The sequence below is a fragment of the Armigeres subalbatus genome, chromosome 2 (genome assembly GCF_024139115.2).
Source record: "Armigeres subalbatus isolate Guangzhou_Male chromosome 2, GZ_Asu_2, whole genome shotgun sequence".
In the NCBI taxonomy this organism is placed as follows: domain Eukaryota; kingdom Metazoa; phylum Arthropoda; class Insecta; order Diptera; family Culicidae; genus Armigeres; species Armigeres subalbatus.
The window spans coordinates 313691322-313707447 of NC_085140.1; the positions used below are offsets into that span (position 1 = coordinate 313691322).

The following is a 16126-nucleotide window of genomic DNA, read 5'->3' on the forward strand; positions in this document are numbered from 1 at the left end:
AAAATAATAACATTATTATCATATAATATGACATTTTGATGCCCGCCGTGGAGCGGGACTGCGGGAGCGCGTTTCAAAAAAAAGTGTAACCGCGCCCTAATGTTTTACGTCCGCTCTCCACGCTTAATCGATGAAGGGCTAGAAAATGTATGAAAATTTACTTATTTCAACACTATCTTTGAATGGTTATATAACAGCGTGTAGTTGTTTTTTTTTTCATATTCGTCAACAAACTGATAGCCGGGCTTTGTTTTGCCTTTTCACCTTTTCACGTGCGTTCGAGATATCAAAAAACTAAAAATTTCTGCGCGATAATTGCAGTCAAGTAATTGTTTCATATTACCAGATATCTAACAAGAATGTCAGCAGCCAGACGTGTGCAGGTAATAATACATTTTTTTATTCACAAGTTCTTACAAAACAAAAATTATGATGCCTGATTACATAAACATTGTTTCAGCAATGGGCAACTTTTGCCAGAACTTGGCACGTCTACGATTGCACTTGGCAGAATCCATTCGAATCAGCCTCGCTGATCCGGAAACATTTGATGGGGCTGCATAAACCAATCTACCATCCTATGAGTATGAATTTGACGCAATTTGATAACTAACACCGTCTGGGATCTTGTTTACGTTCGAAGGCCCTTTCGCACGAAAGTTAATATGATTTGGGCTTGTGGTTCATGCCAGCAGTCAAATAGGATAATGATTTGAGGAAATTTTATTCGTTCGAAAGTCTACCGTCCGTACACAAGAAGACTTGCAAAGGATTCAGTACCTACTACAGTGCTAATAATGAAATTTTATTGTATTTGCAGACGATTGTGGAGATCACGTTGTAGTTATCAACACGGCTGAGATCGCCTTACCTGGAGACGAGTGGAAAAAACGAGTATATTTTCATCACACCGGTTATCCCGGCGGTGCCAGCTGGACACTTGCATGGGAGTTGCACGAAAAAGACCCAACCCAAGTAAGAATTTTGGAATTATTTGATAAGTCTTCCATTAAATACGCCACGATTTCGGAAAAAGGGTTTTGTCGAGAAACGTGACGATGCATACAAATTCAAATTAATTTCTTCACGGGTGTTAGGACTGTTAAGGGTCCTAAGGTAGCAGGACACATTGGGAATCTTGTCCACGGATTTTGTACCAATGTTGTATTTCCCAAGAGGCGGAAGGCAATGCTACCTTCAGTCAATACAATAATTTCTTTGATTTTTTAATCATTTTCGTCATAGCTTTTGGACGCGTTGTGACTATTAATATTCAATGTAAGTTTTTCAGTCTCTTCTTTGTTGGCATTACATGGCAAAGCTGTTGTTTATTAAGCGTTTAAGCAAGATTCTAAAGCCAAGTTATCCTTTTAAACATTCGTATATCATGAGGCTATCACGAACACAATCATATGTCCATGGGAAGCCACGAAAATTTCCTAAACCGTTCCTGGAATCGAACCCAACAATCTTTAGTACGGTATTTTTTGCAGCTGCGTGAAGCTAAGAAATGTAAAGTTGTTTAATATTTTTTTGCCTTTGTACACTTTTAAGCATTCTGGATTTAGATTAACAGAAAATTTCCACTATTAATTTTTTTTTTGCTCTTCCTGATAATAATACCTGGGGCCTCATTGCGCATCTCCTTTCGATAGCTCTTTCGTATTTCAGTTTGCATGGTTTGCTCGTTTCGAGTCGAGGTGCACAATGCCACCCCTAGTTTACAGTTTGTATTTGAGTGATAAAACGGCCTACTTGTCCATACCATTGAAATGCGTGCTTTAAAAACCATTATGCAACTCAAGTGGGTTGCATAATAGTAGTTTGTGCAACAAGTTGTAAAAAGATGATTTTTTTCAGCACGAGTCGTACGTTTATCTAACAAGGCTTGACGAGTTGGATAAATACCTACTACGATTACTGAAAAAATCGAGTTTTGCAGCGAGTTGCAAACGCTTTTTTTTGCAACGACGAAAAATGGACTTAAATATGAAAAATCTGAACCAAAATTATACTTGTACTTGTCTAATTCCTTCCAGAATTTACTCCACATGATCATTCTTGCCAATAAATTATGTTGCTGCAGAGATTCCATGTTGCCGTGCCACATTGCATAGTTCGATAAACCGTGAAGCGATAGATGTAGGGTAACTGTACCAGTTTTGGCCATGTTCCTAATTTGGCCAGTTTCTCGCATAACTCCGAAATAAAGCAATTTTCAAGGGTTTTATTAACTGTAACAGGAGATATATCCCTTACGATTCTTCTCTGTGGAAAATGGTCGAAAGTTTTAGGAAAATATGCATTTTTCAAGGTTGGCCAAAAAACCGGTACACTTCCCTACTTGGTTTTGGAAATTTGATGTCATGTCCATCAAACTATTTCGTTTATTACGCGACGCAGAGAATACATTATTTGAACACTTACTCAAGCTAATTCAGCAAAATGTAGTCATGTAACTACTGTTCTGATGTTGGTTTTCATTATTGCTATAAAATGAGTGTCAAGTATAATGAATATTATTTATTTATTTAAGGCCTACATCAACAGACTACTTATGTCCTAATGATGGTAATAAAAAAAAAGATATAAGATATAAGTATACATATCGTCAAAAACTTAAAAAAAAAAAATGGACACAAACACTAAAACGAAGTGAAAAATTCTTTGAATCTTCGACGCAGCGTCTGACGAGGCAGGTTGAAGTCGAATATTGTAGAAACCCTGTTGAATATACGCTGTAATCCTTCAATACTACCGTTCATACTGTAGTTAGTCCGACGAAATGGCATTCTTAACATAGCGTTATTGCGAAGTGTTCTCGGCTGTACGTTAATATTAATCTGTTCCAAAATGTCACTACAGTCTATTCGGCCTTTGCAAAACGTCTGCAACAAGTACAGCTCGAGCGGTGTTACGGCGTTCTCTTAGCGGCTCCAGATCGATAAGCCGACAGCGGCTTTCATAACTTGGCAGGCGTAATGGATCTCTCCACGGTAGTCTACGCAGAGCAAATCGTAGGAAGCGTCGTTGCACGGACTCAATTCGTTCGGCACCGTTCGTATAATTGGGATTCCAAACGGCGGAGCAATACTCCAGTATCGACCGCACCAGTGAGCAATACAAAGACTTTAGACAGTAAATGTCAGAAAATTCTTTACCCATCCGAAAGATGAAGCCCAGGGTTTTGGAAGCCTTACCTACAACGTATGAGATATGCATTTTGTACGTCAGCTGGGAATCCAAAATTACGCCCAAGTCTTTGACATGACTCAGACGTTCTATGCTGGTATTCAAAAGCGTGTAGTCGAATCTAACGGGATTTTTAATCCGAGAAAAAGTGATCATCGAGCATTTTGCCGGATTGACTATCATACGGTTGACGTTACACCAATTGGCAAAGGATTCTAACTGACGTTGAAGGAAATAGCAATCTTCGATGGATTGGATTTGCAAGAACATTTTCAGGTCATCAGCATACGATAGGCGGGGAACTTCGAGTACAAAATTCACGTCATTGAAATATAGTAGGAAGACTAACGGACCCAAATGACTTCCTTTGGGGTATTCCTGATGTAGCCACGAAGGAATCAGATCTGCAGTCGCCGATAGCAACCGTTAGTTGCCGGCCGGATAGATATGATCGGAACCATTCCAATAGAGTGCCATTTACTCCTAACTTGTCTAATTTGGCGATAACGATGCAGTGGTTTAACTTATCAAAAGCAGCTGACAGATCTGTGTAGATGACATCTGTTTGAGCTTTTTTCGTCATGCTGTTCGTGATGAAAGATGTAAGGCACAATAAATTAGTACTAGTGGAGCGACCGGCTATGAATCCATGCTGAGTTTCAGACAGATACTGCTTGCTGTGGGAAAGCAGAGGATCCATCACAACGAGTTCGAACAGTTTTGATATTGCACTCAGCGAAGTTATTCCTCGATAATTGTCCACGTCACGTTTGTTCCCTTTCTTGTGCACAGGAAACATTTGTGCAATCTTCCAACATGAAGGAAAGATGTCACTGGATAAGGAAAGCCGAAACAGGAGGAGCAACGGATACTGCAAACTGGAAATGTGTCTTTTCAGGAAATTGGATGGAATACCATCGGGACCAGGTTTGATCGATGACTTTAGTTTTGATGCAGCAGAGGAGATCATTTCTTCGCTGATGTCGATAACACCTAGTACATGGCCATATAGGGGAACATTGTCTGCTGCGTGATGTACTTCGTTGTCGGTAAGCTGTTCATCGGTAAAACGATCAGCAAACTTTAGCGAAAACAGTCTGCAGATCTCCTGCAGTGATGATACAGTTTCGCCCTTAAATGTCATAGAGGAAGGTAGGCCAGATTCCCCGCGTTGCTTGTTGACATGATTCCAAAACAGTTTAGGATGCGTTTTGAGATTGGTTTGGATCTTACTTTGATATCGGGAATAGCATATACGACTGACCCGTTTATAGGCGTTGTTGAGTCTGACGTAGTGATCCTTTAAGGAAAACGTGCGGTATTTAGTGTATTTCCTTAAGGCGGCTCTCTTGGCAGTTTTAAGTTCTCTTAATTCCGAGTGTACCAGGACGGATGAGAGCTATTCTTGTGTACTTTTTGGGAACATGTCGGTCAATAACGTATGCCAAGATATGCGAGAAAATCGACGCAGCATTTTTCGACATTATCGGCAAGTATAGCGTCCCAAGGCATATCAGATAGTACGTCGACAATGCTTTGATGATCGGCCTTCTGAAAGTTGTATGATACGGAAGCGGGAAATACATTGAACTCGTTGGCCAGGCTCACCGGAATTCGGACAACTAAAGGAGGGTGATGAGGGACGAGCTTAACCATGGGAGCTGGAGCTGCGGCGATGAACGGGGCGACATCTTGCTTGCTCACAAAACATAAGTCCAAGCAACGTTGATTCTCATTCGCTACATGATTGATTTGAGATAGCATCGCCGTGCTGTAGTCATCGAGAAGATGCAAAGCACCCGAGTGAAATACTGACCGATGTCCATCGGGATAGAGGAAACCATTGTGAGACGGTCTCCACGAAACACCGGAAAGATTAAAGTCGCCAATGACAAGAAGCTCATCCGCCGCTGCCATACCCTCGACTACGGTGAAGACGGAACGGCAGTGGGTATCTAAGTAGTCAACGTCACGTGTTCTATCTGGAGGTATGTACACGGCACAAAGGAAAATGGCGCTCTTCTTCAATTGGATGGATATCCAGACTTGCTCCAAACATTGCCACGTGGAATTTTCAATTAGCCTTGCCTTCAAAACCACGCCGTACAGCAATGATGACACCGCCACCAGTAGATTTCCTACTATTTTCAGGATTTCGGTCACACCGATACGCTTCTGTATTCAGTATCAAACACTTGACTCGAGAGTGTGCGGTCATCAAGCCAAGTTTCGATCAGGACAATAACATCGTAGCACTGAGCTGATGTTGCTAGACGATAGCTGTCTACTTCTGAGTTGATACCGCCTACGTTTTGGTAGTAAATCAAGAGATCATCGGTGTCGCGATCGATCGACCTGGTTGATGATACTACCGGAGAACTGCTGGAAGTTAGATCCGAATCAGGCAGCGAATGTTCATTGTTGCATAGGTACTTGCCTGGAGTAAGGTGCTGGAGATTTCAATCCACATCTAAACTCAGGGCCAGGACGACTTGGATGAACTCTGGCAGCAGATGGCGCGACTGAGATAGAGGGACTGGAAAATCTCCGAGAAGCTTACTGCGGTGCGTCCTGGACACTCTGCAGAGGCGACTGGCCAGCAAGCGACGATGGGCGAATAGGAGGGCGTGGAGATATGCGAGATACATTGTTCACTAGAATACAGTGCAGCTTTAGGAACAGACCCATTTGAATGTTGTTCATACTTGCCGAACACAGGAGTTCGGAAGACCCCATTTCTAGCCCCAAACGCAGGACCAAGACGACTGATGAACGCTGGCGGGAACGGCTCGACTGCGTTGGGGGGATCCGGGGCTTCCTCAATGCTAGCGGCAAGCGTGCGTCCCAGAGATGATACAGAAGAGGCACCAACGGGAGTAACGGGAACCAACCGATTGATGGTCAATGTAGCACACGATAAATCCGGATTGTCTATTGTCTCTATGAGGCTGATACTACCGAGAGCGCTGGAAAACGGAGATTGTTCAGGCAGAGCAGTGTTACCTACATGTGTATACTTGCCTGCAAAGGGAGTGCGGAAGACCCCTTCACCGAGCTCAAACACAGGACCGGAACGGCTGAAGATCGCTGGCAGGAATGGCTCGACTGTGATGAGTCGACTAGGGGCTTCCTCAGTACTGATGGCAAGCGTGCGTCCCGGTAGTGAAGATGATGTAGGTTCGTTGAAATAAGTTAACCTTCTAGATTTATTCCGGATAAGGGTGTCGTAAACTGGGACGAGCCGGCTTCGGGCGAAATCGTGATGGTTGGCGTATTCAGCAGAGGCAAGAACATGTTTTTTGAGCTGTTGTCTTCGAATTCGCGAAATAAAATTCCTTTGGGCCAGGTTTGAGTGTCAAGAGCTGCTTCTCGAAACTTGGGGTCGATTCCGATTTTGTAGGATGCAACCTCTCCCATTTGAGTTGCATAATGTTCATTAAAGCACCCATTTCGTTGGTATGTAGTAGGCCATTTTATGACTCAACGGCGAACTGTAAACCAGATATTATGATAAGGAATTGTAAAAAATCCATTATAACATTCATTTTATTTTGATCTATAATAAAGAACCCACATCAGAATATTATTTACCTGACTACATTTTGTTCAATAAGCTTGAGTACTTAATTTTTTGTGTGTGTCTTTATTAAGGAGACTTTCAGCCCGAGGCTGGCTCGTCTCCGGCGTATTTAATTAATTATAATTACTTACATAATTATTCAAATAGCGTGTTTTCTGTGTCGCGTAATAAATTAATTAGTTTTGTGCACATGACAGCAAAAATCTCCCAAAGCAGGTTAATATATCGCTTCATGTTATGTCAAGCTACGTAATGGAACGTACACACGGTCAAGACTGTGAATTAGACTGTACCTTTTTGGTACAAACTCTATTTTTTTCAGCATTCGTACAACACGTGCTGAAAAAATCTTCTTTTTGCTACTAGTTGCACAAACGATTGTGCCACGTTTGGCCTAAAGTCGTTTGGCCTAATGCCGTTTGGCATAAGGTCGTTTGGCCTAAAGTCATTTGGCCTAATGGTCGTTTGGCCTAATGGACGATTGGCCTAATGGTCGTTTGGCCTAATGGTCGTTTGGCATAATAGGTACATATAGGCGTAAACGATTGAAATATATTGTTTATATGAAATTATTTTTGTAGGTGCAAAATAAAGCCATGTGCAGTGATCAAAAAGCGAAATGCAAACTAACGTTAAAATATTGCAAATCACTTTTACAATACAATAAAAACCAGGAATTTATAAAAAGGAAGGTATAAAAAACAATGAATCAGATATGTTTTGGCAATGTCGACATATGAAAACAGTATAACTTGAAAGAACTGATTATGCTTTAAAGAAGGCATCAACATTTTTGGAAAATGCTTGTCATACTATGCACTTGAGTAAACATTTTGATTTTTAAAATAAAACAAAAATTTTCCGCCGTAAATCATCAATGCCCCTCAAAGATGATTAAAATTGGGTTCCATATCACTTTTCATTTCGAAATTTGTGGGCTCAATTTAGAGAAAAATCAACATATTTTTACAACATAATAATAAGACAAATGAGTATCTTAATGTAATATTTTAGAACATAAAAAATGGAAATTGTTAGTTTAAAATACCTACGGTGTAAGATCTACTCAAATTCTTTGTATCGAGCTAACAATACCCGAAATCGGATGTAAGACGGCGAAAATACGACCAAAAACTTTTGCCTATATTTTTAGAGGGCGAACCCAAACTTTTGGCCGGGAGTGTACATATCGTATGTGACTGACGATGACTATCGGATAATGTTGTTGTACACCAATAATAGTAATGTGAACATTTTCACATATTTTACTAGAAAAAATAATTTACGTTTTTCAAATTATGCCAAACGACCATTAGAGTAGAGTGGGGCAAGAGTGCGCGTGGGGTAAGAGTACGTTTTCGATTTTTTGAAGTAATAAAACAAGATAAACTAGCAGCACTGCATCAGTTTGACAGGTACTTTGGCCAACTATTATCATGTGTAATCGTGAATGCTTTGAATAAACAACAAGGAGATATGGAGTTAGATAACTTTTGGCCATTTTGCTAAAAATAATTGGATTTCCGCAACTAGTATTTCATTACCATATATACGTTCAATCAGGTGAACATTATACCATTTCGATAGCCTATTGTATAGAGTACTTTATGGTACAGAACACCAATCCGGTTGGTTTTCCAAGAAGTCAAAACCATTACTTGAATAATTTTTTGGACAGTGGGGTAAAAGTACGCAGGAACCGGTGGGGCAAGAGTACGCATATGAATCTTCAAGTTATGATGTCAAACCCGTATCTCCTGCCGAAATAAGACTTCTTCCAAAGCGTAAAGATCCACAACTAAGAAAAAAGGGACAGAATTTGAAATTATCACAAGTTTTCAGGATAATTTGGTGTTAGAAAGGACTTAGCGAACAAAACACTGAAGCGAAATAATGAAATTGTATTAGGACTTGTTGTACACCTAAACATAGTACGAAAACACAATTTCATCTAAATGATAATTTCATTTAATCAAAAAAAAACATTCATAAATTACGCAACGTTTAGCTGGGAGGGGTTATGAGATGTGTGACGATCCATATAATTTTTAGAGGATTCATACAAATAGTGTAAGATAGGGTGTGAGGGGTGATGAAATAGCCAAATTTTACGTTACGTGATTAGTGGACTTTCTTTAAGGAAAATGCCTTTGTATACGCCACGCCTTTGTATATTTCCTCTGTAGTTTTTTGTATATATAAAACAATGGTTTTTCGTATGAAAGTGCACATTTTTGGGACCCCCTCCCCCTTTAAGAGTTACGTAATCTTTGACTGACGATGACTATCGGATAATGTTGTTGTACACCAATAATAGTAATGTGAACATTTTCACATATTTTACTAGAAAAAATAATTTACGTTTTTCAAATTATGCCAAACGACCATTAGAGTAGAGTGGGGCAAGAGTGCGCGTGGGGTAAGAGTACGTTTTCGATTTTTTGAAGTAATAAAACAAGATAAACTAGCAGCACTGCATCAGTTTGACAGGTATTTTGGCCAACTATTATCATGTGTAATTGTGAACGATTTGAATAAACAACAAGGGAGATATGGAGTTAGATAACTTTTTGGCCATTTTGCTAAAAATAATTGGATTTCCGCAACTAGTATTTCATTACCATATATACGTTCAATCAGGTGAACATTATACCATTTCGATAGCCTATTGTATAGAGTACTTTATGGTACAGAACACCAATCCGGTTGGTTTTCCAAGAAGTCAAAACCATTACTTGAATAATTTTTTGGACAGTGGGGTAAAAGTACGCAGGAACCGGTGGGGCAAGAGTACGCATATGAATCTTCAAGTTATGATGTCAAACCCGTATCTCCTGCCGAAATAAGACTTCTTCCAAAGCGTAAAGATCCACAACTAAGAAAAAAGGGACAGAATTTGAAATTATCACAAGTTTTTAGGATAAGTTGAAGTAATTTGGTGTTAGAAAGGACTTAGCGAACAAAACACTGAAGCGAAATAATGAAATTGTATTAGGACTTGTTGTACACCTAAACATAGTACGAAAACACAATTTCATCTAAATGATAATTTCATTTAATCAAAAAAAAACATTCATAAATTACGCAACGTTTAGCTGGGAGGGGTTATGAGATGTGTGACGATCCATATAATTTTTAGAGGATTCATACAAATAGTGTAAGATAGGGTGTGAGGGGTGATGAAATAGCCAAATTTTACGTTACGTGATTAGTGGACTTTCTTTAAGGAAAATGCCTTTGTATACGCCACGCCTTTGTATATTTCCTCTGTAGTTTTTTGTATATATAAAACAATGGTTTTTCGTATGAAAGTGCACATTTTTGGGACCCCCTCCCCCTTTAAGAGTTACGTAATCTTTAAACATTCTCTAATATATGCTCATTAAACATCAATTAAATGTTATTTACTCTTATTTGTGTTAATATATATTTAAAGCACATGATTGGATAAATGCGTACTCTTACCCCACCCGATGCGCACTTTTACCCCACCAGTGGGGTAAGAGTGCGTTTTTCACTTGTCTTGCAATAAGGGTTCTACTAAAACGAATCTCAAAAATTTCAATATTTTTTCCACTGGGTAACATAAAGGAAGAGTATATGAATCATCGACACTGATTTGATATGCAGAAGCTTGCTTCATAAGGGCCACATGATCGATTGAAAACTAAGTGCGTACTCTTGCCCCACTCTACTCTAGGCCAAACAACCATTAGGCCAAACGACTTTAGGCCAAATGACCATTAGGCCAAACGGCCTTATGCCAAACGTCATTAGGCCAAACAACTTTAGGCCAAATGACCTACAACCGCACAAACTACTATGTTGGGTGAAATAAAGCTATGGTGTACGAAAAAACGACGACGGCTAACAATATTCGTCATCTTCGAAAAAAAGCAAACAATTAAAAGGTGAATACAAAAAGCTTACCTATTGTTTGATTTTTTCCATTGTTGCACCCTAGTCTATAGATTATAATCCTCCAGGAAGCGAATGTGTTAAAAACTATTTCATGGGCCATTAAATTAATCAATGCGTTTTATAACAATCTTTAAACAATGGTTGTTACAATTGAGCTTCATAGATATATTTATTGCTCACTCAGACTAAGGCCGGAGTTACAGTATATAAAAGTCGTCTCCATCCAGCTCGATTCATGGCTGCACGTCGCTAATGACGCAGTTCACACCCATCGTATATCCAACACTCAACAGCTCCGCACCCATTTGTAATTAAGTAACTGGTCCCGGAAGCTTCAGAGAAACCGAAATAACGGTCAAAGCTAAGACCACACCGTTCGACATGTTTATGTTAGTCAAAAGAAATTTAGTTTGTTTGCCATAGATTACTTAAAATATGGGAAGCATATACCCTTGGACTTTGTAGCAAGTTTGTCATTATTGGCACTGTAACTAATAAAATTATTCTGTTTCTCATACTGTGATTCTTGATTTCGGTGCCTCTGAGGGCTAGCGCCAACCCCACGCTACGGCGCTGCAAAGAATACTGATTATTTAGGACTGAGAAGTTATAAGGCCTGCAAGCCAACGTACTAAAACAACTGCCCAAACTATTCAACAATCGCAAAAATATAAGCAAGGGAAGCTCTGAAGTAAAGTTCTCGTATAACGAAGAATATTCTGCTGAGTACTACTAAGCGTGCATTTTATTTTGCCTTGTACCGGACAAATACAGGAATTAAAAGAAAGTAAAATCAAGTATTCTGTTCTATACCAGACCAGTATGCATGTTTCAGGCCAAGGAATCGACTGTTGATTTACGAATAACAAATACTGTCCTGTTTTCAGATAATGAAAAAGGCCGTGTATCGATCAATGCACGGGAATCTTCAGCGCCGCCACACGATGCAACGGTTACATCTCTTCAAAGATGATCAGGTCCCAAAGGAAATTCTGGAGAACATCACTAATCAGATTAGACAACCAAGACGAGTGCCACAGCGGTTGGATCAGATGGATCCCGATCTGCTGGAAAATTTCCCCAAGATCATGGACTATCCCAAGGATTACATTCTTCGATAGATCAATGACTGAGGCTGTGTCAGGTAAGTAACGCTAGTTTATTGGAACTTCCTATATAAAAAATGGCTAATTTATGCCGAACAAATGGGATAATTCTTGATCCGAAACACCTTGTTCATAAATCCACTTACAACAAAACCACAAACTTCGAGCCTTTAGATCTTTTTCAAGTTTGCCTAAAAACTTTCATACAGCGGAAGTGTAAGGAAGACAAACACGGATTTCGAATCAATTTTTAACCCAAAGTAATGTAACCACAAATTATAAAAAAAAAAAACATCCGCTGTTCCAATCCGCCGCTAGCAATGTTCGATTATTTCAGAGCTGCCAAAACATCTTTCAATATTTGACTGGCTTCCGGAAACTTCTCCTTTCTTGGAGGTCCCTTTTTAAGCCCAGACCAAATCGAAACAGGTTTGGCCTTTTCCGACTTGATAACGGAAATTTCAAACGATCCCCGGCGTGGCTTCCCTCCTTCGTTCAGCGACAAACCAAACGATTGTTCCGGCGCAAGTTCACTCAACTCCTTGTGGATCTGAGCGGCCTTCCGCTTGAACACCGATCAGGAGGTGCAGTGTTCGATGACGATAGTGGGGCCATTTAGTACAGCTGGACTTGTCGGATGATCCAGCTCGGGTTTAGGTATGGAGTTCGTTGGTTTCTTAGCATCTTTTCTAGCTCGAGTACGCTATATTTTTCAACGAATTATTATTTTCATTGAAATTATTTATCATTTTCATTTTTCATACCTGTGTTTTAGATGCTGTAGGTTGTTTACGGGTAGGAGCCATCTTCAAACGATTAGGATTAGATGGAACTCTAAAATAGAAAAAAAAACCCTAAAATCTCACTTTACTGATCTACTTTAGTTATTTGAATATTACCTACCTACGGTTTTGCGCGTTTTGCGCCTCTCCTCTGCAACTGGTTGCCAAATTAAAAAAAAAAAAATATACACTGAACACCAAAACTACCCAAAAGTGGGTTGTTTGCACTCAAAACCGTGCACGGTTTGGCACCATGGTTTGGGCCAAAAATCCAAATTTGAGTAAAATGACTTTTCTGGCACTAGTTTGCCTCAGAGTCTATTATAGGGTAAAGTGTCCTATAGTGGACCCCAACCAATAGTGGACCCTCTAGCCATTTTTGCATTATTACAGCACAATGTAAACATTTTGCTATGAAATTCCATCGGGAGAACCTACCTTACAGTCCTATGATTTGATTACATGCATTGGAAATGCTATGGAAAGTAAAATTAAATGATTTTTTACAATTCTATAAAAAATAAACATGAGAGTGTCCACTATAGGAATATTTTGGGGGGTCCATAATAGGAAAGAAGAACGTCCCGAAACGGAACATAAAAATCAAATGAAATGTCGACTATAGGGAAGCAAATTCCTATTATGGACCCCCAGGGGGTCTACTATAGGGCGAATTTAGTCAGACTTTAAAATGTTAATTTCAACGAATAACGTCGTGTATTTGAGTGTTTTATGTATGTATCGTGAAGAGGGGGTGCAGAACTTGGTATTAGATGCCAAGCAGAATTAATATGTTGAAAATTTCTACTCCTTATAACAAAAAGAGCAAAATTTCGCTACTAGGGGGTCCACTATTGGGCATTTTACCCTATATAGAGTTGCGCAAAGAGTGAAGCCAAATCTACCTATTGAACTGTCAAACCGTCTACCTATCGAGCAAAGTAAACAAATGCTTTCTGGTGAGGCGGAAGTATTATCACAGAGAACAGACATTGAGGCTCGAACAAAATTTCTTGCAAAACATGTGTAAACAAACACACCGAACCTCAATTGCAACTCACAATCTAATTTTGACAACACGATGGCGCTGGCATGCTCTTGCATGCATAACGACACTAGCGCACAGTGGCATTTTTTGATGACGCTAGCGCTGATTATGCACGAGATAACGGCGACATTCCAAAGTAATTTCAAAATGAACAGTAAAAAGTTATCACAACATGGCGAGTGGAGCTTCAACGTCTGTTCTCTGTGGTATTATTGTTATCGCCTAATGATTATTATGGCGAATTAAAACGCATGAATTGAAATGTATTAGATTTGTTCTAGAAACAGCTTCAAAAAAATTCAATATTGTACGTGGATTTCCCTATTGGACCCGGCCGTTCGAAATAGTCGCTCCTTGAATGGTCGTTGAAATCGCCGTTTTCACCTTCACTTCACACCCATTTTCATAGTAAAATCTGTCAAAACTGACAAGTCTGCCACGAGCTTTTTGCTGTTTCCTTCGGACTTCTCTTTCTTTTTCCGATGTTTTGACATCTGTTTTGATAGACAAGGAGCAAACAACAAGGTAATCTACCAAACATTTATTGAGTTTAGCAAACCTTGCTGCAAAAGGGAACGTTTGAAATAGGCAAGTGAACCGACCTTCGAATCCATTGGTCAAGTAAATCCACAATACACCCCCCAATAAAGTAGCAACAAGAAACTCACGCGTTTGTACTCTGTGGGTGACTTGGTTGTCGAATTAAAAAGCTTTAGCAGTGAACACTCCCGTGAAGTCACTTTAAGGGTTGAACAAAAATGAAAGTTGCAAACAGAATAACAAGAAGATCATTCAGAATAAGTGTAAGAAGATCCTCTTTGCGCAACTCTATATAATAGACTCTGGTTTGCCTTTATCCCATGTAAACAATTTACCCAAAGCTGAGTTTAATTTATCCAAAGCGGACCTTAATCAACCCAAAATAGAGAAAATTGAATTTACTCAAATTTGGGTTATTGGGCTGAGCTATAGATAGTGGATTATATAGATGAGCGAAGATAAATCCTCTGTCTCCAAACGAACTGTCAAACGTGTCTCCAAACGAGCATGACGTCACGATTTCAATGGAAACGTTAAGGGCTGTGACGTCATATGCGCGTGTGCACGGGCAAAAAAATCGACTCAGCAATGCTTTCGCTCATCTATAGATTCTACTATCTATAGTTTGCATCTTGCTCTAGTTTTGATAGCAATCATGGGAAAGAAAGGGAAAACTACCAAAATTTGGGTAAATTTTTTCTGCGATATTCTCATCAGTGCGTATATTGAATTCAAAGTTTGGGTTGATTTATCTGTCCGTGTAGTCCCCGCCGTCAATAGGCCTTTTCACGTGACACTGCCGAGGCTGCACTTGCTTACAACCGCTGAACAGGCCTGCAAGTCCGAAGCTGTCACTTTCATGGACTAAACCACGATGACGTCACGCGTCGATTTTCAGTAAGAAGAAAACCTCATCTGAGGGCAAAGTTTACAAAAAATGAACATCAACGTGAACATCCGGTGAACTACACTGCCAAAAATATCTATATAAGATATATTGCGCTTTTTGCACTTCATAAGAGTTTTGCGAGATTTTTTTCTCACAGTCATCTTTTTCTCACACTCAATACACTCAAAAAAGTTTGATTTTCCGTGTATAATTTTTGTGTGTGAGTGCTCAATCTGAAAACAAATAGACGTCAAATCATGGCGGGAATCGATTTAGTGTACACGCTTACATGTGACTAACGAGTAATGGGTTATAATTGGGTAAATTTCAGTAACAAAAATCGATCAACCTGAAATGAGAGTGAGTGTGAGAAAAAGAAGCGGGCAAATCACAATCTACACATAACTCTTCAAATTGGTGAAATCGGCAATATGTGTCGCCGTTATAAATTTTTGCAATAGCTCCACCCTAATATAATCGATATAGAACCACACATAAATTAAATAATTGCTAATTCGAGACCACACATAAAGTTTATTTGGATATATATTTTATAAGTAGTTCGCGTGGAGATAGGTTATGTGTGCGCTGATATACGTCATAAGTTAAATCTATGGATTTTTGCCAATAAATATGTGTGGATTTTTAGTAGTGTAAAAGCTCCGAATTCACTCAAATGTTCATCGGCCCGCAGCGGATGTCATTTTTTCGAGCGAAAAGAAGAAGAATCGTGAAAAAGAAGACGCTCGTCCATAGAAGAACTGTCAATTTACGGTAAAATCAGCTGATTTTAAACGTCTCGTGAAAAGGCCTATAGTCCTTTTCACGACCCGGTGACAAGCGCGGTGTCATCATCATCAATTGGCCCTGACGAAAGCGAGAAAACAAAATGGGGGCCGGCTGATGCTTTTTTATTTCACCCAGCAAGGGATATAGGACGTCAATTTTAAAATGCTTATTAAAGCGTTGAAACACATTTTATCCTAAAATAGTTCACTTTTTTGGGTTAGAAATTTAATTTACTTTTATGTAGGTAACACGAAAGTTGAATTATTTTGATTTAAAAAA

General features: G+C 39.4%; 2 protein-coding genes across 4 annotated transcripts; one reads left to right on the forward strand and one right to left on the reverse strand.

Moving 5' to 3' along the window:
* The first annotated feature begins 211 nt into the window (after positions 1-211).
* LOC134212606 (large ribosomal subunit protein uL13m) lies at positions 212-11899 on the forward strand. Its single transcript, XM_062690607.1, has 4 exons — positions 212-383; positions 461-584; positions 821-975; positions 11581-11899. The coding sequence occupies exons 1-4, from the start codon at positions 360-362 to the stop codon at positions 11812-11814; spliced, it is 537 nt and encodes a 178-aa protein (XP_062546591.1). The 5' UTR covers positions 212-359; the 3' UTR covers positions 11815-11899.
* On the reverse strand, positions 11834-12797 carry LOC134212607 (selenoprotein H-like). 3 transcript variants are annotated; one of them, XM_062690608.1, is made up of 3 exons: positions 12703-12797; positions 12564-12633; positions 11834-12502 (listed from the first exon to the last, which is right to left on the reverse strand). In XM_062690608.1, exons 2-3 carry the CDS (start codon positions 12603-12605, stop codon positions 12128-12130), a joined length of 417 nt encoding a protein of 138 aa, XP_062546592.1. In that variant the 5' UTR covers positions 12606-12633; positions 12703-12797; the 3' UTR covers positions 11834-12127. The 3 variants fall into 3 exon arrangements, with proteins under 3 accessions (XP_062546592.1, XP_062546594.1, XP_062546593.1); XM_062690610.1 differs by having other exon boundaries at positions 12699-12782; XM_062690609.1 differs by having other exon boundaries at positions 12564-12703.
* Between the last annotated feature and the right edge of the window lie 3329 nt (positions 12798-16126).

Excerpts from the sequence above, each read along its gene's own strand:
- LOC134212606 (XM_062690607.1), top strand. The coding sequence starts at position 360 with ATGTCAGCAGCCAGACGTGTGCAG. Across the intron at positions 585-820 it reads ACCAATCTACCATCCTATGA|ACGATTGTGGAGATCACGTT; the intron begins GTATGAATTTGA and ends TTGTATTTGCAG. Across the intron at positions 976-11,580 it reads ACGAAAAAGACCCAACCCAA|ATAATGAAAAAGGCCGTGTA; the intron begins GTAAGAATTTTG and ends TCCTGTTTTCAG.